The sequence below is a fragment of the Cebus imitator genome, unplaced genomic scaffold, assembly GCF_001604975.1.
Source record: "Cebus imitator isolate Cc_AM_T3 unplaced genomic scaffold, Cebus_imitator-1.0 Scaffold313, whole genome shotgun sequence".
In the NCBI taxonomy this organism is placed as follows: domain Eukaryota; kingdom Metazoa; phylum Chordata; class Mammalia; order Primates; family Cebidae; genus Cebus; species Cebus imitator.
In genome coordinates, this window is record NW_016107628.1 from 1,592,665 (window position 1) to 1,616,109 (window position 23,445).

General features: G+C 39.5%; 1 protein-coding gene and 1 long non-coding RNA gene across 5 annotated transcripts in view; one reads left to right on the forward strand and one right to left on the reverse strand.

Annotated features, from left to right (window-relative positions):
- AIM2 (absent in melanoma 2) overlaps window positions 1-23,336 on the forward strand; it is a 26,558-nt gene extending 3,222 nt beyond the window's left edge. For 2 of the 4 annotated variants that reach the window (XM_037729634.1, XM_037729633.1), the window contains 4 exons: window positions 12,343-12,624; window positions 17,101-17,234; window positions 19,709-20,128; window positions 22,219-23,336. In XM_037729634.1, coding sequence (XP_037585562.1) covers window positions 12,363-12,624; window positions 17,101-17,234; window positions 19,709-20,128; window positions 22,219-22,446 — 1,044 coding nt within the window. In that variant the 5' untranslated portion in view covers window positions 12,343-12,362 and the 3' untranslated portion in view covers window positions 22,447-23,336. Of the gene's footprint in view, window positions 1-12,342; window positions 12,625-16,871; window positions 16,924-17,100; window positions 17,235-19,708; window positions 20,129-22,218 lie in introns of those variants that run through there. The other 2 variants (XM_017503685.2, XM_037729635.1) reach the window with 2 other exon arrangements.
- On the reverse strand, window positions 21,473-22,469 carry LOC119467636. The gene is made up of 2 exons (XR_005196182.1): window positions 22,338-22,469; window positions 21,473-22,212 (listed from the first exon to the last, which is right to left on the reverse strand). It is a non-coding gene; the product is annotated as an uncharacterized LOC119467636 (long non-coding RNA).
- Window positions 23,337-23,445: the final 109 nt, after the last annotated feature.

The following is a 23,445-nucleotide window of genomic DNA, read 5'->3' on the forward strand; positions in this document are numbered from 1 at the left end:
CGATCTTGGCTCACTACAGCCTCCGCCTCCCAGGTTCAAGTGATTCTCCTGCCTCAGCCTCCCGAGTAGCTGGGATTACAGGCATGCACCACCATGCCTGGCTAATTTTGTATTTTAAGTAAAGATGGGGTTTCGCCATGTTGGACAGGCTGGTTTCGAACTCCTGACCTCAAGTGATCCACCCGCCTCGGCCTCCCAAAGTGCTGAGATTATAGGCGTGAGCCACCGCGCCCAGCCTAAGTGTGTTTCTTAGCTTCTCTTCGGCACTCCAGATCCAGTCTATTAGGAAATTCTATTTTCTGTGAATTAAATGCATGTAATTTGAGTACAATCGCTTCTTCTATCTTCACTGCGACTCTGCTAGATGGATGTCTTCATCTCTCCCCTGCATTATTACAATAGCCTAACTGACCTTCTTGTTTTTCACCTTGTTGCAAAATATAAGTCATATCCTGCACTTCTCTGCTCAAAACTCTCTTATTTCATTCAAAGTTAGAGCAAGTTGCTGATGAGGCACTTCACAGTCGGGTCTAATTCTGTCTGACTTGACCTCCATCTTCTCTTTCCTCTTGCTCCTCCTCTCCAACCACACTGATTTCTCCAACTTAATTGAATGTTCTGATCACACCCTTGTCTGAGGCCCCCTTGCACTTTCTGTTCTCTCTTCCTAGAATCCCATTTGCTCCGATAAGCTGCCAGGATTGCTTCCTTACTTTCTCATCCTCTGATTAAATGTTACCTTTTCAATTTCTGATCTTCACCTTTTCTGACCACTCTATTTAAATTAGCAATTTCACGCCCCATTTCTGGCACTCCTGCCTGCTCCTGCTTTATTTTCCTCCATAGTGCATGTGCACACACACACATAGTATTTATATGATATATATAAAATATACACAAGAGATTATATATACATATGTTTATTCTACTAGCAAATTACTACTCACTTGTGCAAACCAAGGTCAATTCAGTAGGGAGAAAGGTTAAGAAGAGAGAAGAAAATGTCTGCATGGTTAGCATGCCTGTCACTGGAGCTATGGCAGTAAGAGAGAAGCCATGAGAGTAGACTTTTTTTTTTGTCCTTTTCTCATTTGTTTATCCACAGTATCATTTACATATAAAGTGTTAAATATTTGTTAAATTAAAAATGAATACCCAGATTTCTCTTCCAAGCTTGCAAATGAGAGAGAGAGAGAGAGAGAAAGTGTGTGTGTGTGTGTGTGTGTGTGTGTGTGTGTGTGTGTGTGTGTCCAATAAAAGCCAAGCCCAAAGCTTGGAGAGAATATTATTTAGCTGAATTGCCGGAGCCGAAGATTGATGTTAACCAGCAAACTCGAGTCCCCTTGGCTATTTCATTTCCTGTAATGCTGAACCCCACCAAATTTCTAAGCCAGTGGTGGCTATAGCATGGAGTAACTATAAGCTAGCTCATGAGTCAGAGACTTGAATTTGTCTTGCTGCCACAGATCCAATAACATGCATGCTAGCTGTGCAGACATTTTCTCCTCCTTTCCCAACCCTTCTCCCTGTTGAATTGACTTGGTTTAAAGAACTGAGTGCCCGTCTCTGCTTCCATACTGTACATTTCACCCTTCTGAGAATGGAATTCCCTAATCCTTAACTTGCTTGGCAGAGCCTTTGATTCTAACCCACTCACAGATTTCAATTCTCCGGATTTTTATTCTCCTATTAAAGGTCAGATGGCTTGAAGTGTGGCCCAGGTTTTCACTTGACTATGAGTTCTACATCCTGCTTAGAATCTTGGTTTAAATTATTATCTTCACCTGCCCTATTGGATTGTCTCAGTTACTGACATATTTTAAACCAAACACCTTTGGCCATGTCCCTTTGAATATCGTGTTCTGGAATTCAGACTTCCTCCAGAAGAACAGTCAGGGTTATTGTGAAGCTAAAAAACAGATGACAGGCTGGGCTTGGTGGCTCATGCCTGTAATCCCAGCACTTTGGGAGGCCGAGGCAGGCAAATCACAAGGTCCAGAGACATAAAACCATCCTGGCTAATACAGTGAAACCCCGCCTCTACTAAAAATTCAAAAAATTAGCTGGGCGTGGTGGTGGGTGCCTGTAATCCCACTACTCAGGAGGCTGAGGCAGAAGAATTGCTTGAACCCGGGAGGCAGAGGTTGCAGTGAACCAAGATCGCACACTGCACTCCAGCCTGGGCAACAGAGCAAGACTCCATCTCAAAAAAAAAAAAAAAACAACCAGATGACAGAGATGACAGTGAATTGGGGAAACAGGAAATAGGGAACCAGAATAATAGGACAGGTGATCAAAATGAGACTTGGGGGAGGGCATGATGAATTGGGCCAGTAACCAACTGGATACTTAGATACCTCTGTTCACTAGTCCTAATGCATCTTAAGCACAATGTATCAAAACTTCTCCCATGCATACTTCTTAGACTTTGATAAACTTATTTCTCTGTCTTTAGTTTCATGTACAACCTATTTAATTTTCCAAAGTAGAAACCTAAGATAATTAATGGTTTACTCTCTCTTTACCTTCAATTGTTAATCAGTGCCTGTGGGTCTAAGCACTCCTCTTCCTCTGTCATTTGTTTTTACACTCCTTAAGTCCCAGGTATATACCCTGTAGACTCAAGATGCAAATATTATAAATATGAGTCATGTCAACAGCAATTTAGATGGGTGCTGGATAATATAGTTCCAGAAGGGAACTCGAGAGAGCACAAAACCCACACATCCTTGTTGGACCGTGCAGAAACCATGAAACTTTTTTTCCCCTTGAGGGCAGCATGGCGCAGTAGGAAAGCATTACTTTTGAAATCAAACAGATGCAGGCTAATTCAGGCTCCTCCATTTACTGTCTGTGCATTCTTTTGCAAGTTATACTGTTTCTCTGATTCACAACTTCCTGGTTTGTAAAATGAAGAAAAAGTTATCTACATCAGGGCATTGTTGAATAGATTAGTTGATTGATTTATTCCAAAATAATCATTGAACCCATGCTCTGTGTCATTCTTCTCAATGCTGAAAATGCAGTAAGGAGCAAAAGAGACAAAGATCTTAGACAAAGATCCTTCTACTGAGGATAGTAGAAAAATTAAAAAATAATATGAATAAAGTATCTAGAATAAGTAGTAGGCAGGAAGGTATAAGTGCAAACCATATAAATCTAGCAAGAGATTTTCAAAGCAAAAAGAACAACAAATACAAATATCCTTGAAATGAGAGTGTCCCTAAAAGGGTTCAAGAATGTAATGAGGCCAGTGCGGCTAGATCAGATTGACAAGGAGATCACTAGTCCATAAGTCAGTGACATAGTGGTCTTAGACGGCACTACTGGACATGTACAGCCAGTGCCTGTTTTAATGACCAATCCTTGTGCCATATAGTTCGTTAAATATATTTTAATACCACTCCTGATCATAGGTCTGATAATGACATAAAGTGTAGAAATTATCTAGCCTAGGGTCCAATACATGGTGAAGTGAATGAACTGCCAAGAGAGAGCAAGTGGATAGCTATAAAAAAATACAATTGAATTGAAAAGTAGGAGTAGACCATAATGGTGGCTAAGAATGAGGACAGATTAAGAATTTAGGAAGAATAAATAAACCTCAGTGACAAGCAGTAATGTGCAAAATTAAAGGTGGAAGGTAAAGTGGTGACCCAAGTGTCTGAGGTTGGGGTCGGATGACGGGGAAGTTGGAGCATTAGCACTGAGTGGGAATTCAGTTAATTGAGAGATGTCATTCTTTCCTCTCCAATCTGAATGCTTCTATGCCTAGTTTATTTTCTGCCATTCTTCAGACTGCATCTGTGTCTTTTACTTTTTCTTTGCCCCAAGCTAAAACCATATACCCTGAACAATTCTGTTGGCAGAAGGGGCTTCTGTGTTTCCAGAGATAATCTCTGCCCTTTAAAGTGGAATAAAGATGAGATCCTGTGTCAGGGCAGGAGAGGAGAGTAAATTCACATGTGTGATTAATTCATCACTGGGTGTGATGGATCCAGTTCTATCCTACCATGTGCAGCCAGAATTGGCACCATTCATCTCATGTTCATTGCATGGCACATGGAGAGTATATGAGTGAATGAAGTTTCTGGTTCAACCAAGCTACTGTTCTCTGATTCTCCCTGTAATGGACAAGACACACTTTCCCACCTCTCTTTCTTTACCTCGGCTATTTCCATCTTCTGCTGCTCTTTTCATCTGAGACAGACCATTCTCCAGGAAGTATTCATTGAAGATCCTCACTAGATTGACAATCCTCACTAGATTGACAATTTCTGTATTTTCTTTATTCCAGCTAACTTCAAGGATTCTTTTTACTCTGTGAATTTCCCGACATTATTTCACTCCAAAATTTTACTGCTACAAACACTGAAGTTCTCATCCTAAACTAGTTTTGGAGATTCTTACTGTAACCAGAGTAACTGCAGCCAATTCCCTGGTTCCCACACTGGGAGTCGAACCCCATGCCACCTAGGTGAGAACCAGGAGTCCTAACCACTAGGCCACGACAGAAGCGAAGCAGTCGCAATTGGGACTTAGGCACTTGGCCCTCCTAACCCCAAGAACAGGGAAATGGGACTCCTTGGCTGTGCAGTGAGTTTTACAGCTTAAATAGAACTCGTGGACCCAAAGAGTGCGCAAAAGTGCAGTTTATTAGGCAGAGTGAAAGGACGGCTCCCACGCTTTCGTGGGAGGGGATGGCGAGGATTTCAGCCAGGTTGGGGCGGCTAGAGTTTTTTTACCCTGAGCTATTCCCGCCCCATTCATGTTCTCATCCAATGAGAGGGGTTCTTTCAAACTTCCTCGGGATTGATTGATCTTTGGCTCTGTTACCGGATTGGCTATTGTTTCATAACCCTGAGTCATAGAGCACCCACCTCCAAGAGCCAGAGGCAGCAAATTAGAAACAAAGGGCCCGCCGGGCGCGGTGGCTCACGCCTGTAATCCCAGCACTTTGGGAGGCCGAGGCGGGTGGATCACGAGGTCAAGAGATCGAGACCATCCTGGTCAACATGGTGAAACCCCGTCTCTACTAAAACTACAAAAAATTATCTGGGCATGGTGGCGCGTGCCTGTAGTCCCAGCTACTCAGGAGGCTGAGGCAGGAGAATTGCCTGAACCCAGGAGGCGGAGGTTGCGGTGAGCCGAGATCGCACCATTGCACTTCAGCCTGGGTAACAAGAGTGAGACTCCGTCTCAAAAAAAAAAAAAAAAGAAAAAAAAAAGAAACAAAGGGCCCTAGAGTGCCAGAGGCGGGAAAACCGGAGAATTCCTGCACTCAAAACAACGGCCCCAGCTGACCCTGGAAAGTCCCTTTAACACAGTTCCTCATTATCTCATATTAATATGAGCTACAATTTACACAGATGTACTCAGCAATAAGATCAAAATAAATTTAAATTTCTTAGTATTTCTTGCTTGACATGTTGACGTTGAGGAGAGGAAGATATTTTATAGGTAATGACGAGGTGGTGTTTGAATTCAGAATTCTCTTTCTTATCAGATTTGAAGTTTGAGAATCTTTGGTCTGTGGGAAGAAACTCCTATACACTCAAATACGTGTTCCTATATTCTTCACATCTTTAAGATAACTGCTTATGGGTATCAAAGGTAAAATAAAAATAAGGAATAATGAACATTGAAAAAAGTAGAAAGTAGAAATGCTTACCACCTTGACCTTGCTTGTTCCTAGCTAATGGCAAATGCTGACTGCTCCTCAGGCTTATAAAGTCAAAAATTAACGAAATCATTTCACCTACTGATTCTAGTTTTGAGGTCATCAACTGGCAAAGCAGAGAAGGGATGACTTTAGGAACAAAGCTCTGAATCCTTCAGGGGTTTGGAATATGGCAAGTTATTGTTTCTTAGTTTTACGGTAGCAATTTAAGTGCTGTGTGATTTTGTAATTGTAGGATATAGTGAGGTAGCCTGAATAAAAATATAACCATAGCCTAAATACTATATTTATCAATTAAAATATGGTTTTAAAAAAAGTAACTAATAACAGAAACACATTAAAATAAACTTCATGATTGATTCGGAATCAGCTTACTTTGGAAGTTCACGCAAACTCAATTACTTTGATAGAAATTAGGTCAGTTGATGCAATGGAACCAGTGAAAGTTGGATTATTTCCTCCAGGGATAGAAGTTTCTAAGTTCCTTTCCTGAATGCATTTTGACATAAAGCTCTTGGATGTTAAGAAACCTTCTCAACCTTTTTCTCTTCTGAAATTATTTTATAAGTAGAGTTGTTACTTGTCCACAATGCTTTGTTCTAGGTTTAATTTATATTTTTCCAGGCTTGGAAATCTCTGCTAGAGACTATAGGGTGAAGAGATTGATTCTTCTCCCACTTAAGCAGTTTCAGCCCTTGATTAATCAAACCAAATGGATTCAATAGTGCCTAGAAAGCGGAGATTCCCGAGGGCTAAATTTTTAAAGAGGAAAGTCTAGAGAGTTGATTCAATGAATATTTATTCAACAGATGTTTATTGAATATCTTTTATGCGCCAGATAGTATTTTAGGAGGTAGCAGTGCAGCCGTGAAAACAAAGCCCTTGCCCATAAGGCATTTCCATTCCAATAGAGACTGACAGTTAAAAAAATAAACAGCAACATTGCACATAATGCAGTGTTAAGTAGAGAACTACAATGAAGAAAATAAAATAGCTTATGGTAATAGAGAGTAATGGGTCATCTGCTGTTTGTGCCTGGGGAAGGTTGAGCTTAAAAGCGGACAATTGACCCAAAATCTATAAAGGAGCAAGTTTTGCAGATATTGTGGGTTAAGAGTGACAAATGAGTTAGGCAAAAATTGCTAATATTGGAATTATAACACGGTTAGATATTTTGAGGGGTGTACTTTCCAAATCACAGCAAATAACATCAATCTCTTTTTAAAAAAAAAAACCAAGCAGGGAATCATTCCACACTCTGAATGATAAGAAGGCAGTTAGCAAAAGAACAGAGAGCCTGTATCCGGAAGACTTGAGTTCAGGCCTTCGTATTGCCTTTCACTAGCTGTTTAGCCTCAGGAAAGTCATCCACCACAAATGCTTAATTTAATGTGTAATCATTGGGAGATGATAATAAATGGAAACTGGTGTGTGTTACTGACAGCATGCTGGGTACTTACACCTGAGGGTAGGAATTATCCCTATTCAGAGATAATTATATACTCCCTGAATATTTTGTTTCCTTTTCATCTTCAAGGTTCCAGATGAAAGCACTTTGTAAACTCTAAGGCCATATCCAGTGGTTAGCTATTGTATGGTATATGCTTCGCAAACTACAGTGTGTGCAGCCCTGGGATCATGAATTTACCAGATAGATCTGCATTTATTTTCTTTGTATATAAATTTCACCCTATAACAATCAGTGGAACAGATTAGAGAGCCCAGAAATAAGGCTGCACATCTACAACCATCTGATCTTTGACAAAAGCGAACAATGAAGATTCCCTATGCAATAAATGGTGCTGAGATAACTGACTAGCCATATGCAGAAGGTTGAAACTAGACCCTTACCATACACCATATACAAAAATCAACGCAAGATGAATTAAAGGCTTAAATGTAAAACCCAAAACTATAAAAATATTGGGAGATAACCTACGCAATACCATTCTGCACATAGAAACTGGCCAAGATTTTATGATGACACCAAAAGCAATTGCAACAAAAACAAAAATTGGCAAATGGGATGTAATTAAACTTAAGAGCTTCTGCACAGAAATAGAAACTATTAACAGAGTAATATTTAATTATTATTTTTAAATATTAAAAACTATTCACAGAGTAATAACTATTAACAAACTACAGAATGGGAGAAAATATTTGCCAACCATGCTTCTGACAAAAGTCTAATATCCAGAATCTTAAGGAAGTTAAACATTTTAAAGCAAAAAACAACCCCATTAAAAAATGGGCAAAGAATATGAACAGACACTTTTAAAAAGAAGACATACATGCAGGCAACAAGCATTTGAAAAAGTGTTCAACATCACTAATCATTAGAGAAATGCAAATTAAAATCACAGTGAGATATTATATCATCTCATGCCTGTCAAATGGCTATTATTAAAAAATACCAGAGACTAGCAAGGTTGGGTGAGAAGGGAACGCTTATACCCTGCTGGTGGGAGTGTAAATTAGTGCAGCCATTATAGAAGGCAGTATAATGATTCCTCAAAGAACTAAAAACAGAATTATCATTCAGCCCAGCAATCTCATTATTGGATACATACCCAAAGAAATATAAATCACTCTGCCATAAAGACACATACATGCATATGTTCATTGCAGCAGTATTTACAATAGCAAAGACATGAAATTAACCTAAATGCCCATCAACGGTAGACTAGATAAAGGAAGTGTGGCACATATACACCTTGGAATACTGCGCAGCCATAAAAAGACAAGATCATGTCCTTTGCAGCAACATGGATACAGCTGGAGACCATTATCCTTAGCAAACTAACAAAGATCAGAAAACCAAATACCACTTTTGTTCTCAATAAGCGGGAGCTAAATAACAAGAACTCACGGACACAATAAGTAGAACAACACACACTGGTACCTACTTGGAAGTAGAGGGTGGGAGGAGGGAGAGGATGAGACAAAAATACCTATTGGGTTCTATGCTTATTACCTGGGTGAGTAATCTGTACACCAAACCCCTGTGACATGAGTTTACCTATATAAGAAACCTGCATCTAACCTAAAATAAAAATCGAAAAGGAAATAAGTACATTTTACCCTATAACAAATACAAGCATTTTTTAAGTTAACAGATATTATGAAGTAAAATGCAAGTTTTTCATTTATAAGACAACATCAGAGAAAAAGCTAAGTCAATCTTATATAAAATGTGATTAAAATGTGATTGTTATTAGATAAGAGGGTTATAGGAAGGTTAGTTTCTTATGGACAAGTAGGAAAACAGGAATCATGCCAAGCTGATCATCACATTAGATATTCAACAAAGGTAGCGTCCTTCCTTGCTTTCATCAGTAGAGTGAGGGCATCTGGATGGCATTATTAGTACAAATTTTTAAAATGTATTCCTTATTTTGAAAATGGTCCTGATAATAGTTTTAATTTTCACTCATGAACTCTACATGTGTAAGTAGAGTTTCTCGAGCCCTTACCAGCATATAGGAAAAAAAGTATAAGGCCATCAACAGTGATAGTGTGGAATTTATTAACGTTGACTCTACTGATGAGAGTATTCAACTTCCCTAAAATTCACAATCAGTTATTTTCAGCTCTAAACATCTTCCTTTGTTCTTTGGCTTATTTCTTCCACCATTTTGTTTGGGGTGTGTATGTGTCTGTGTCTTTGTCTGTGTGTGTGTGGGGGAGGGGGGTGTGCACGCATTTGTATGTTTCCTACAAAGAAATTGAGAATGGCCAGGCGTGGTGGCTCACGCCTGTAATCCAAGCACTTTGTAGGCCAAGGCGGGCGAATCACCTGAGGTCAGGAGTTCAAGACCAGCCTGACCAACATGGTGAAACCCCCGTCTTTAAAAAAAAAAAAAAAAAAAAAAAAGAAAGAAAGAAATTGAGAATATGCATGCAACAAAATTTGACAAAGTTTTTTTTGTTTTGTTTTGTTTTTTGTTTGGTTTTTTTTTTTTCTGGCTTGTCCTTTTTATGTCTTATTTAAGAACAACCCCATCAATAAGTGGGTGAAGGATATGAACAGCCACTTCTGAAAAGAAGACATTTATGCAGCCAACAAACATGAGAAAAAGCTCATCATCACTGGTCATTAGAGAAATACAAATCAAAACCACAATGAGATAACAGCTCATGCCAGTTAGAATGGCGATCATTAAAAAGTCAGGAAACAACAGATGCTGGAGGGGATGTGGAGAAATAGGAATGCTTTTACACCTTTGGTGGGAATGTAAACTAGTTCAATCCTTGTGGAGCACAGTGGGCGATTCCTCAAGGATCCAGAACCAGAAATCCCATTTGACCCAGCAATCCCATTTCTGGGTATATACTCAAAGGATTATAAACCATTCTCCTATAAAGATACATGCACATGTATATTTATTGCAGCACTATTCACCATAGCAAAGACTTGGAACCAACCCAAATGCCCATCAACGATAGACTGGATAAAGAAAATGTGGCACATGTATACCATGGAATACTATGCAGCCATAAAAAAGAATGAGTTCATGTACTGCAGGGACATGGATGGAGCTGGAAACCATCACTCTCAGCAAACTGACACAAGAACAGAAAACCAAACACCACATGTTCTCACTCATAAGTGGGAGCTGAACAATGAGAACACAGGGACACAAGGAGGGCAACATCACACACTGGGGTCTGTCAGGGGGTGGGGGGCTAGTGGAGGGAGAGCATTAGGAGAAATACCTAATGTAGATGACGGGTTGATGGCGTACAGCAAACCATCATGGCACATGATAGTTATACATGTTACATGTATAACTATGTAACAAACCTGCACGTAAAGTATAAGAACAAAATTAAAAAAACCTCCTTCTACTTCAACGTATGGAGAAATTCTGTGTTTTATTCAATACCATTACTAGTCTATATAGATAATTAATCCAGCCAGATATATATTTTGTGTATGATGTAAGATAAAGGCTCAGGATATCATCCCCCATATATTGTCATTTGCCTGAACTCTTTTTATAGTTGTCCTTGTGATTTTTAATGCCACTTTCATTATATACCATGTTTTAATTTACATGTAGTTCTATTTCCACACTCTATTAGTTGATTTTTCTCAGTGCCACTACCATACTGATTTAATTATTATACGTGTGTAGTACATATTGATATCTAGTAGTAGGGATAGTACATCCCAAAAAACATATTTAACTTATTTTGCACGTTTTTGTCTTTATTTTTTTCATTTAGGTTTTGGGATTATCCTGATAACTTCTATGAAAATCCCTTTGAGATTTTGCATGGGAGTTTATAGATTAATTTGACAATATTGCTCTCTTCATTTTATCAAATCTTCCCATTTAAAATATCACATATACCCACTTAATTAGGTCTTTTAAATCTCTTGATAAAGTTTTGTAAGCTTCCCTTTAAAACTCTTAAATATATTGTATTAGATGTTCTATGTGCTTTGTAGTTTTCTTGCTATTGGAAATTACTTTTTTATGTAATATTTTTCTCTCTTGGAGTGGTGCTAGAATAAAGGAACGTATTTCTGCGTATTAATCTTATAGTTAGAAACATTGTTGAATCATTATTTATAACGTTTTATTATTTTGGATACTATACATAAACAATCATATTACTACAACGTGATTCTGGCAAGAAGATATAAAAATAGATCAATGGCAGAACAAAGAATCCAGAAATAGACCCACTCATATTTGGACAACTGATTTTTACAAAGATCCAAAAAAAAAAAAGGCTTTAAAGAAAGAACAGTCTTTTTAACATATGGTTCTGGGAAAATTTATATTCATATAAAAAATAAATGAACTTTGAATCATCCCTCACTACATATACAAAATAACTCAAAACAGTACACACACCCAAATGTAAAATATCAAACCATAAAATTTTTAGAGAACGTAAAATCTTCTAATCTTGACATTGGAAAAGATTTCTTAAATATGACACTGAAAGCACAATCCATGAAAGAAAAAATTGGTTAATTGCACTTGATCAGGTATATGTGTATGCCAAAATTTATCGAAGTGTGTACTTCCAATATATGCACTGTGTTGTATGTCAGTTATGCCTCGATAAATCTGTTTTTAAAACAACAGGAAAATGTATTCTGTTTTCTTTTTTGTTTTTTTGTTTTTTTTTTTGAGATGGAGTTTCACTCTTACTGCCCAGGCTGGAGTGCAATGGTGCAATCTTGGCTCATAACAACCTCCGCCTCCTGGGTTCAAGCGACTCTCCTGCCTCAGCCTCCAGAGTAGCTGGGATTACAGGTGTCCGCCACCACACCCGGCTAATTTTTATATTTTTAGTAGAGATGCGGTTTTGCCATATTGGCCAGGCTGGTCTCAAACTCCTGACCTCAGGTGATCTGCCCATCTCAAAGTTCTGGGATTACAGGCATGAGCTACTGTGCCCAGCTGATACATCCTGTTTTCTAAGAATTCCAGAGGTGTTATATACTTTCTGAAAATGTCTTTCCTGAGAATAGTGACCACCTTGCTTAAGAAGTTCTTACCTATGTTCCACCCAAACCTCTTTTACTACTGTAAACATTTTGTTTATTTTTCTTTAAAAAATAGTAACAGCTCACCTTGCTTTATTCTGAACGTAGAATCACTTTTGGTGGTGTAATCTTCTATGTTTTGGAATCCATACAGGTGGATCCTGAAGTTCTTAGATGGAGAGTAAATATAAGGAGATACTCCTGCTAACGGGCCTGGAGAACATCACCGATGAAGAACTGGATAGGTTTAAGTTCTTTCTTCCAGATGAGTTTAATATTGCTACAGGCAAACTACATACTGCAAATAGACCACAACTAGCTAACTTGATGATTCAAAATGCTGGTGTGGTGTCTGCAGTGACGAAGACCATTCATATTTTTCAGAAGTTGAATTACATGCTTTTGGCAAAACGTCTTCAAGAAGAGAAGGAGAAAGGTAAAGTGGGACTCCTGCGCTGCCCAGTCCCTTTCTTTGCCAAGCCTGGGTGTTTCCTTTTACGGCATCCCTGGGACATGGCCCCCAGTGCATGTTTGTTGGAATTTGTTTGCTAACGTAGTGCATTTGTCTCTTTGCCTCCTTTTACTGAGGATCACTTCTAGGAAGCGTTTGTTACAAATTCCACAAATCCATTCCATCTTCTGTTGGCATCTCTTGTTCCAGCCCTTAGGGTTACCATTTCCATTTATCATCTTTTCTCTTTGCCTATCTTTGTCTCTAGTTCAATTGTAGTGAACTTGGATGTAGGATTTCAAAGTTAACATCCCCCAGCTCCATTTACACAGTATATAATGCGCTCACATTTTACTGAAGTCTTGAAAATATAAATAAATTATTATATTGGAAAAGTGTAAACCAGGATACTGAGCACCTTTTCTCCTTCACATAGTCTGTCTATTCCTCTCCTGTCCCCAGCTTTCTGAGGTCCCAGACTATCCTTCTTCAGGGGACAATCTCCTCCTTCTATTAGGGGATTCTCTCTCCTCTCTATCTCCAGTACAGGTGGCACTATAAATTACCCACAACACAAAGGTTTTTTACATTATTCAATAAATCACTCATTGTCTCCATCTACATTTAGTTTAAATCTCATTTAAATTTCTGATTTTGTTTCATAAGAAAATTGATACGTACCGGCTTTATGTCTGAAGAACAAAAGAGAGCTAACCAAAGAGCATATCATCCAAGGACTCTCCCCAATGAGAGTCTCCAAATGCCACAGTTTTAGGATTCAAAGTACAACTGTAGGCCGGGCACGGTGGCTCACGCCTGTAATCCCAGCACTTTGGGAGGCCGAGGCGGGTGGATCACAAGGTCAAGAGGTCGAGACCATCCTGGCCAACATGGTGAAACCTCGTCTCTACTAAAAATACAGAAATTAGCTGGGCATGGCGGCGTAGTCCCAGTTGCTCGGGAGGCTGAGGCAGGAGAATTGCTTGAACCCAGGAGGTGGAGGTTGTGGTGAGCCGAGATCGCGCCACTGCACTCCAGCCTGGGTAACAAGAACGAAACTCTGTCTCAAAAAAAAAGTACAACTGTAACAGCAAAAATTACAACAGCTTTAATAGCATTTGTGAGTGTATAACACGGATGACATCACTTCTCAAACATGACTTATAGGAAGGCTAAATGAAGCCATGTAAGTGATACTATGTACGTTCATAATTCTATACAGATATAAACTGTTAGGTAGTATCTAAGGCACGGAAGAGAAAGTGTTACACATTGTATTTTCCCAGGCTATAGGGAGTTAGAAGGTGTAGTTCTTAGAGATGGCCCCTAGATGGCAGTAACTACACGTGGTACTTTGAAGTAACCAACTGCTCTTTTTCTTGTCTGGGATGAGACACGAATCTAGGCATATTGGCAAACATAGGCTGAGAAATTTAGAAATATCTTTTATTTTGGCATTAAATCAAGAATTAATTCTTCTCTTTGACCAGGATAGCACAAAGTTTCACCTTCTAAAATCTTCCTCCCATTTTGCTGTTCTAATGATTCTGGGATTTTGTTATTCTGATTAGATAAAAAAAGATCCAATTGGGACTAGCTTGGAAACTCAGGAGTAGATCATCCAAGGACTCTCCCAAATGAGAGTCTTCACATGTAACAGTTGCAGGATTCAAAGCATGCTTTTTGGACAGGCACAAGTGGCTCACACCTGTAATCCCAGCAGTTTGGGAGGCTGAGGTGGGCAGATCACTTGAGGTCAGGAGTTCAAAACCAGCCTGGCCAACATGGTGAAACTTCATCTCTAATAAAAATACAAAATGTAGCCAGGAGTGGTGGCAGGCGTTTGTAATCCCAGCTACTCGGGAGGCTGAGGCAGGAGAATCACTTGAACCTGGGACGCAGAGGTTGCAGTGAACTGAGATCATGCCTCTGCACTCCTGCCTGGGCAACAGCAGTGACATCCTGTCTCAAACAAGCACAAAACACAAAGTATGCTTCTTGTATGCTTTACAAGAAGGCAATTAAGTTCCGTCATAGCTAAAATTCCATCCACAGACATTCTTAGGCCTCCTTTGAATGTAGGAAATTTTTGTGTGTCTATGCTACTTCTATTATTACAGGAAAACAATTTGTTTTGTTTGTTGAACAGTTAATCTTTTCTTCTTGGTTAAGTGATCCCTCTCCATAGCCATCGCATGTCTGCACGTAGAGTGCTATATGCTATTCTACTCACGACCTCACCTCATAGAAGGTAGAAGTTACCTGGAGAATCTTTAATGAAGACAGAGGCAATAATCAGTAGACAAGAGAAGCTTTTGTAGGAAGCAAAATGAGAAAATATAAGGACATGTAAGCCTAGAGAAAGGAAGCTAAGAGAAAATATGATCAAAGTCTACAAAAGTCCTGTAAGATTAAAATAAAATGCTCAAAATGATAAATGAAATAATAAATAACAATGTGCACCCTCTATTAAGGCAAATGAGAGATTTATAGTGAGCAGACAAGCTTATTCACAAATATTGCTTTGGTACACTGTGTGTGAGATGAAATATGGCCGATGTGATGCGGCAGAATGGTAGGTGGATTCCCTTGACCTCACGTGACTCTTTTTTCTCTCGTATGCTGTCAACAAAGAAGGCAGACTTTATCTGCATACTTTTCTGAAACCAGTTTCATGGAACTTACCTACCATTGGAAGGTTAGTTTAACTTCTTTCTAGAGCAGAGATCCTGCTACAAAATCCCAGTCAGTCAACCACTTTCTGCTCTTTGAAAGGTACTGACAGAGTACCTACGACCTCATAAGACAGTTCATTCTACTCTTAGCTCTCATAATGAAATCGTTTCTCTTTTTACTACAAAGTGATTGCCTTGTTATTTCAGCCCAGAATTGCTCAAATTCTATCACAAATGACATCTGAGAATTTTTCCGTCCCTCTTCTGCCCGAGAGTGCCTTAAGTCACCAAACATGGCCATCTTATTACATGGTCTTTTTAAAAATCACGACTAGGAATTGGCTTTCAAAATAACATATAACCTGACCATAGACCTGGAGGAGCCCAGCCAGATTATACAACTGCATTTTGTAGGCATTAGTGAGGAACCAACATGCCACCCATCCACCCATTTCTTCATCCATTCAGTAAACATCTATTGAATTGCTAATAGGTGCAAGGAATACTTTTAGGTCCTTATGAGAAAACAAGGAGTTAAAAACAAATCCAGATTTTGTACAGCTTTTACTCTAAAGGGAAGGTAGACATTTTTCTTACAAGGCAAATGAATGCATGCAATGAACTGAGAAAAATGCCCTGATGGAAAGGAAGATGGTCCTTTAGCAGTAGGTGTCAAAGGAGCATTAACATAAGCCAGGAGTTAGAGTGGGTGTTGGTCAAAAGCAGGTTCCGCAGGGAAGTGACCCTTGAGCTAAGCTCTGAAAAATCCATAGCAGTTAAAGGTACCTTCAGTCAGAGGCAACACTGGGTGAAAATCCCCATAAGCGAGTGTTGACCTGCCTGAGGACTGAAAGAAGGCCAGTATGGCTGGAGTGCAGAGAATCTTCAGAGGGCAGGATGCGGTCCCCTTGACACAGCAGTGCAAAGCCTTGTAGAACATAATTAGAAATCTGCCTTTGTTTCATAGTGGCAGTTTATTCATTTTCGCTACTATATGAGATTTCATTTAATTTATAATTACATATACACATAAACTCAAATACATATATATAGAGAGAATTGGTCTATTTTTCATTGTTATTTTAGTCATTTGAGGCCATTATGAATAATGCTGCTATGAATATTTATGCATATTGTAAGCGTTATGTACTTATCTTTGTATGTATGTATTTTTGTGTGTGTTTCTCTTGACTGTACACCTGTGAATGGAATTACTGGATGTTAAGGTAAGTAGATATTGAATTTTTAATAGTGTCCCAAACCATCTTCCAATGTGTTATACAATTTAAGCCTACTACTTCGTAGTTTCTTTTGTTTCTTTATTTTTTTATTTTTATTTTTTTAGACAGACAGGGTCTCACTATGTCATCCAAGCTGGAGTGCAGTGGCGCGATCACAGCTCGCTGCAGCCTTGAACTCCTGGGCTCAAGTTATCCTCCTGCCTCAGCCTCCCAAGTAGCTGCGACTAAAGACATGTGCCATCGCACCTGGCTAATTTTGAAAACATTTTCTGTAAATATGGGGTCTCCCTATGTTGACCAAGCTGGTCTCAAACTCCTGGCCTCAAGCTATCCTCCAGCCTTGGCCTCCCAACGTGCTGAGATTACAGGTGTCTATGTCACATTGTTGCTTTATTTTTAAAATAAGATTTATTTATTTTAGAAAAGTTAGCTGTTCTTGAAGATATCTTAATATGGTTTTAATATTTATTTCTGGTGACATTTGAAAATGTGCACTGCTCATATGTGTATATGCTTATTGGCCATGTCTCTTGTTTTTTAATCAGTTGATAAGAAATACAAATCGGTAACAAAACCAAAGCCACTAAGTCAAGCTGAAATGAGTCCTGCTGCATCCACAGCCATCAGAAATGATGTCACAAAGCAACGTGCTGCACCAAAAGTCTCTGCTCATATTAAGGTAGGAGGAGGCGAGTGGAGTGGCCTTTGTCCTCGTAAGAGCGTCTCCAGTCACTGCCACTGCCATTTCCCACATGGTTCTCTGTTCTTTGTCTCACAGCATGCAAATAAGGGAAGCAAGGCCACAGTATGAAAAGTGATCCGAAGGCCGGGCACGGTGGCTCAAGCCTGTAATCCCAGCACTTTGGGAGGCCGAGGCGGGTGGATCACGAGGTCAAGAGATCAAGACCATCCTGGTCAACATGGTGAAACCCCGTCTCTACTAAAAATACAAAAAATTAGCTGGGCATGGTGGTGCGTGCCTGTAATCCCAGCTACTCAGGAGGCTGAGGCAGGAGAATTGTCTGAACCCAGGAGGCGGAGGTTGCAGTGAGCCGAGATCGCGCCATTGCACTCCAGCCTGGGTAACATGAGTGAAACTCCGTCTCGGGAAAAAAAAAAAAGAAAAAGAAAAGTGATCCGAGTCACAAAAAGAACTACCTCTGATTTATCAGATTAAACACCTGTTGAGCTTCTAATCTCTGCCAGGCCCTGGACACATTAACACTCAGTTATGGTTTGGATTCTATAAGAAGAAAACTCTGAGACAGATAGTTGTTTACAGGAAGTCTATTCTAGGTCACTTCCAGAATTAATATCTGTGAGGAAGTGAAAGGAGTAGAAGAGGAAGAATGTCGAGAACAATCTATTTGCAGTAGAGGCCTTGGCCTATCTGACCCGGAGCTCGGGAGCTGAGGATGCCTTTCATGGCTCCCGTGATTTGGGGGAGTCTGTGGTTTGCACAGGCCCAGGTTCCGGGTCACATCAGAGATCCAATTCAGAGACTCTTACACTCTGCCTGCCATGCCTCTGTTTGTTTCCCCTGTATTTCCCCTTGGTTTTTGACAACAAATTGCTTTTTAAAAGTAATGTAAAAAAGTCCTCAATACAGCTGCATGGACAAGGTGAGGCGGCCCCATTTAGGTGACAGAGTAGTGCCTAGAGAGTCTTGTTCTTGGTGAGAATGAGAGAGCAGCAGGCAACATCCGAATCTCAGCACAGAATCAACCACACATGCAATTTCATTTCCTATGAAGCAGGTATTGCTTCATTTTACAGCTGTATGAGCTACAGAAACTATGTACTTCATCTCTTTGTCTAGAGTAGCCATTTCCTCTGCGTCTGGCCCAGAAACATCTCGATTTTTCAGGAAAACAAGTATAAATGCTGTGATTCCGTCATCAGTAATGGAAATACGCATTATTTAGTCTGCAAGACCCAGCTAAAGATACATGAACCAAACAGAAGGACTTTTGTAGTGGACCTCAGTGAAGCTCACCATTCCCTGCCTTACTCACCCTAGCTCCACTGGCCCAAGCTTCAGGTCACCTCAGAGACACCCTTCAGAAACTCCTACACTTGGCTTTTTAGGCCTCTGTTTGTTTTCCCCTACATTTCCCTCTGGTTCTAGATGGCAAGTTGCTTTTAAAAAGTAGGATTTTCCCCCAAAACAAGGTATCTTATCTCTGTTAATTCAGAAAAATAAAACAAAACACAGAGAAGAAAATAAAATTACCTGTAATTGTATCATCTAGGAAAAAACTATATTGATGTTGGTAAATATCTCTCCAGTGTGTTTATTTATGTGCTTTAACTGCTTACTTTTCCTTTATCTTTTTAGGGCCTTTTCCTTTATTGAATCAGTTATAAGTTTATCATATTATTTCTCTAAAGCATTTTTAATTTTTGCATAGCAATCTATATGTGACTATACCATATCTTATTTAACCAAATCTATTTTTTAGGTATTTAAATTGTTTTTTTTTTATAATTTCAAATAATAAGATGTATTTTTTAAATGTAAACCTTAGTTTATAATTCATTATTTCTAAGGGTAAATCCATACATGTGGTATCGATTCTCCTTTTAAATTTCTCCTTTAACTCACTGGTAAGACCTCTGGCCTAGGTCTCCCTCCCTTAACTTATATTAAATATAATCTGCATTTTGTTACGTACAGTGCCTCCCTAGGAATTTGGGGAGTCCTGTGCAGGTCACTGAGCTCCCTCACTTTTATACCAGAATAAAATGAACGTTTTGAACAGAGAAACAAGGACGCATTATGCCCTAATGGAATTGATAGAAGATGGATTCCGATTATCAGATTTACCCCATGCCTTAGCAATATTTCAGAGATCTGATGAGCTCTTTATATACAGCAATTGGCAAAGCAAGAATTTGTTTCAGGGAATCCTACCTCCAAAACCTGTTACACCGTCTTAGCTGAACACAGGAGCTGAAATCTTCCGTCCGCACTCTCCGTTTTATCCAGGTCGTTCTAGGCCTCGGATCTCTTCCTGACCCCTCTTATAACGCTTCCCTTGATTCCACCTATCTTCAGCTGGCTTCCTGAGGTTTAGCACTGTGAGTGAAGCAAGGTCCTCTCAATAGTACCTTTTAGACTCACAGCTGATACCTTTCTTCTCTTGTCTTCAGCCTGAGCAGAAACAGATGGTGATCCAGCAGGAATCTATCAGAGAAGGGTTTCAGAAAGACCGTTTGCCAGTTATGGTACTGAAAGCAACGAAGCCCTTCACGTTTGAGACCCAAGAAGGCAAGCAAGAGATGTTTCATGCTACAGTGGCTACAGAGAAGGAATTCTTCTTTGTAAAAGTTTTTAATACACTGCTAAAAGATAAATTCATTCCAAAGAGAATAATTATAATATCGAGATATTATCGGCACAGTGGTTTCTTAGAAGTAACTAGTGCCTCACGTGTGTTAGATGCTGAATCTGACCAAAAGGTTAATGTCCCACCAAACATTATCAGAAAAGCTGGGGAAACTCCAAAGATCAGCACGCTTCAAACTCAGCCCCTTGGAACAATTGTGAATGGGTTGTTTGTAGTCCAGAAGGTATGTTTTCATATCTAATTTCATGTTGATTAGTAATAATATTTTTCATCTGATCTTACGGCGACTTTAGAAATGGTTTTAATATCTTTCTATATAGACAAAAAAATACAAAGTTCTAAAGAGCTGCAGAGTTAACATGCCAAAATTCATACAAAAACTCAAAAATTGTTTTTATTGTCAAAAATCTGTTTCAACTTATTCTTATCCCAGTAGCCTCTGAAAAAAGGAACTAGTTCATTCACATAATTTTTATCTCAGTGTTATTTATTTATTTATTTTTTTTAAAGAGACAGGGTTTCACCATGTTGGTCAGGCCGGTCTTGAACTCCTGACCTCAGGTGATCTCCCCACCTCAGCCTCCCAATGTGTGTTATTTTCATACTTTGTACATATCATCTTTAAGTGACTGTTATGAATGCGATATAAGTGTAGTTGAGTAACAAACCAGATTAATCGACCTGAAAAACCAATATGTAAGGCAGGATTAAAGAACTGTGATTAAATGAAGAAAACAGAAGAAAGAGTTAGCTTGAGAAGACTTATTAGAAGTGAGAAATTTAAAGTATCATGACTCTGAGCCTCAGGGAAATAGCCTTGTGGGATGACTTTTTCTGATCTAGGACAGAACCTAAAGAACCACAGAGAGGGAACCTGCTGACCCTACATTCAGAGCCTCAGAGCAACCTCTGCTGCCCTGGATTAGTTTCAGAAGGAATTTATAGGAAGACTCTCCAGTCCTCTTGGAAAATACAAGTGTAAAATGACCTTGGATAGCAAGGTCATGTTCTTTATCCCAGTTTTCAGCTTTCAATCTGGCCAGCTATCCACTAATATATATTGATTTCATCCATAAAATTAAACCTAAAATACTATCAATCTCCTAAATAACTAACATTCTGTTCCCTTTTGCTCTTAGACTTGATTGTGAATTACTTCTTGTCTTCGATTACCTACTAGACTCCCGACTGGGTCTTGCATCATTACCTCATGTCTTTCCTGGACTTGTTGTTTTAAATTGCTCTCTTCAGGGCAGCTCATCCCTGTAATCCTAGCACTTTGGGAAGCTGAGGCAGGTGGATCATCTGAGGTTAGGAGCTCGAGATCGGCCTGGCCAATATAGTGAAACTCTGTCTCTAGTGAAAATAGAAAAATTAGCCAGGCACAGTGGCAGCTACTTGGGAGGCTGAGGCAGAAGAATCGCTTAAGCCCGGGGGATGAAGGTTGCAGTGCGCCAAGATCGCACCACTGCACTCCAACCTGGGTGAAAGAACACAATTCCATCTCAAAAAATAAAAAATAAATAAATAAACAGCTTTCTTCCAACCTTAAGGTCTTCTTTCTTTTCCCTGATTAACCTGGCTACTGGCCCTGGAGAATCTCCATCTTCTCTATCCAGCAGTTGTTGCTTCTATGCGCCATCCCAGGCTCTTCCTAAAGGAAGGGAGCTTGGGACCAGAAGGATGGACATAGGAGACATGTTCTAAGTAAGGCACATCTGCCTCCTCTATGTGAACCTGCTAACATCTATTAGATATATACTTGCTAGTTTCAAAGCAGAATCTTTTTCTTCAAGTTGACCCTTGAACAATGTAGGGATTAGGGCTGCTGACCCCTAGCAGCTGAAAATCTGCATATAGTTTTCGACTCCCCAAAAACTTAATTACTGATAGCCTATTCTTGACCAGAAGCCTTACAGATAACATAAACAGTCAACACATATTTTTTGTTACATATAGTATGTACTATATTCTTAACAAGCTAGAGAAAAAAATGTTATTAAGAAAAGTATAAAAAAGAGAAAATATATTGACTATTCATTAAGTAGAATATCATAAAGGTCTTCATCCTCATTGACTTTATGTTAAGTAGGCTGAGGAGGAAGGAGGAAGAGGAGGGGTTGGTCTTGCTGTCTTGGGTGGCAGAGACAGAAGAAAATTTCCATATAAATGGATCTATGCAGCTAAAACCTGTGTTGTTCAAGGATCAACTGTATTTCTTTTTGGATCCTTCTTCTGGCATGTCTGATGTGTGACTGATGTGGCATTCTTTAATCAGATTATCAGAGGTTGGGTGTTGTTTTTCTTCTGCAGGTAACAGAAAAGAAGAAAGGTATATTAAACCTAAGGGACAACACTGGGAATATGGAAGTATTGGTGGCTGGAAACCAGGACACAATAAAATGTGAGGAAGGAGATAAGCTTCGACTTACGTTCTTCACGCTGTCAAAAAATGGAGAAAAACTACAGCTGACATCTGGAGTCCATAGCACCATAAAGGTGGGAACTGCATGGAGCAAAGTCAACTCTCCAAGGGGATGATATTTTATGTTTTCTATCAGAAAGCTGGACTGGAGCCACTGGAATAGAAGACATTGATATTTACTACACGAGCATCTCACAGAACTGAGGAACCTCCCTCTTAGGGGACACGTATTCTAGATACACAGTTAAGAGAACATGGGCTTTTCGAGACAGAGACACATACTGTTGTGCACACAGAGCCCAACAAAAGAGCTCCTCAGTAACACTAAAAGTTTAAAGCAGAGAGCTTGCCTAGAGTTGGAAAAGTCATTCTGACTTTTTCAAATGTCTTTTAAAGTAGACAGACCAGAAATACCTTAAGAATGCATTTCCCTAGCCAGTCCCACCATGCCTGCACCTACCATAGTCCAGGGCAGTTGAGTCCACGTGAACCCCGACCTCTGACCTTCCACCACACCCTCCTACTCATCTCCTGCCACTACTTGGTGCTCTTCCCCAGGTCTGTGTCAGGTGCACTGCCTGCTGTCTCTCCCTGTAAGAGTGGAGGCTGAGAGTGTATTTCTCAGGTCAGATATTCACTTCAGGAATATGATCCAAGATGGATCAATGTATTAGAAGGGTGGGAACAAAATAATTTCATGAGAAGATGGTGTACACTTCAGAAGGCCCTAGTGACTACAAACAGAGGAGGGGTAACTGGTCGATTGCATCTCAGATTGCATGTTTTTTTCTCCATCAGGTTATTAAGAACCAAAAAAAAAAATAGAGAAAGGAAAAGGACCAATTCAAACCAACCGGGAAGAATACGTGATACAGCCTGTTCCATCAGATTGCAAGATTGCGGCAGTTCACAGGCTCCTCTCCACCAAGTTAGGATAGGATAATTGCTGGATAAACAAATTTAAAATATCAACAGATGATTACAATAAACATCTGTTTCTCATTCATTACAGTCTCACTGTCTTGTTTCGTTTGTCAATCCCTTGTTTCAAGCAAAAATACTTTATCAATGTATTATATGTAAATACAAATTAAAAGGAAATTATATGACAATAA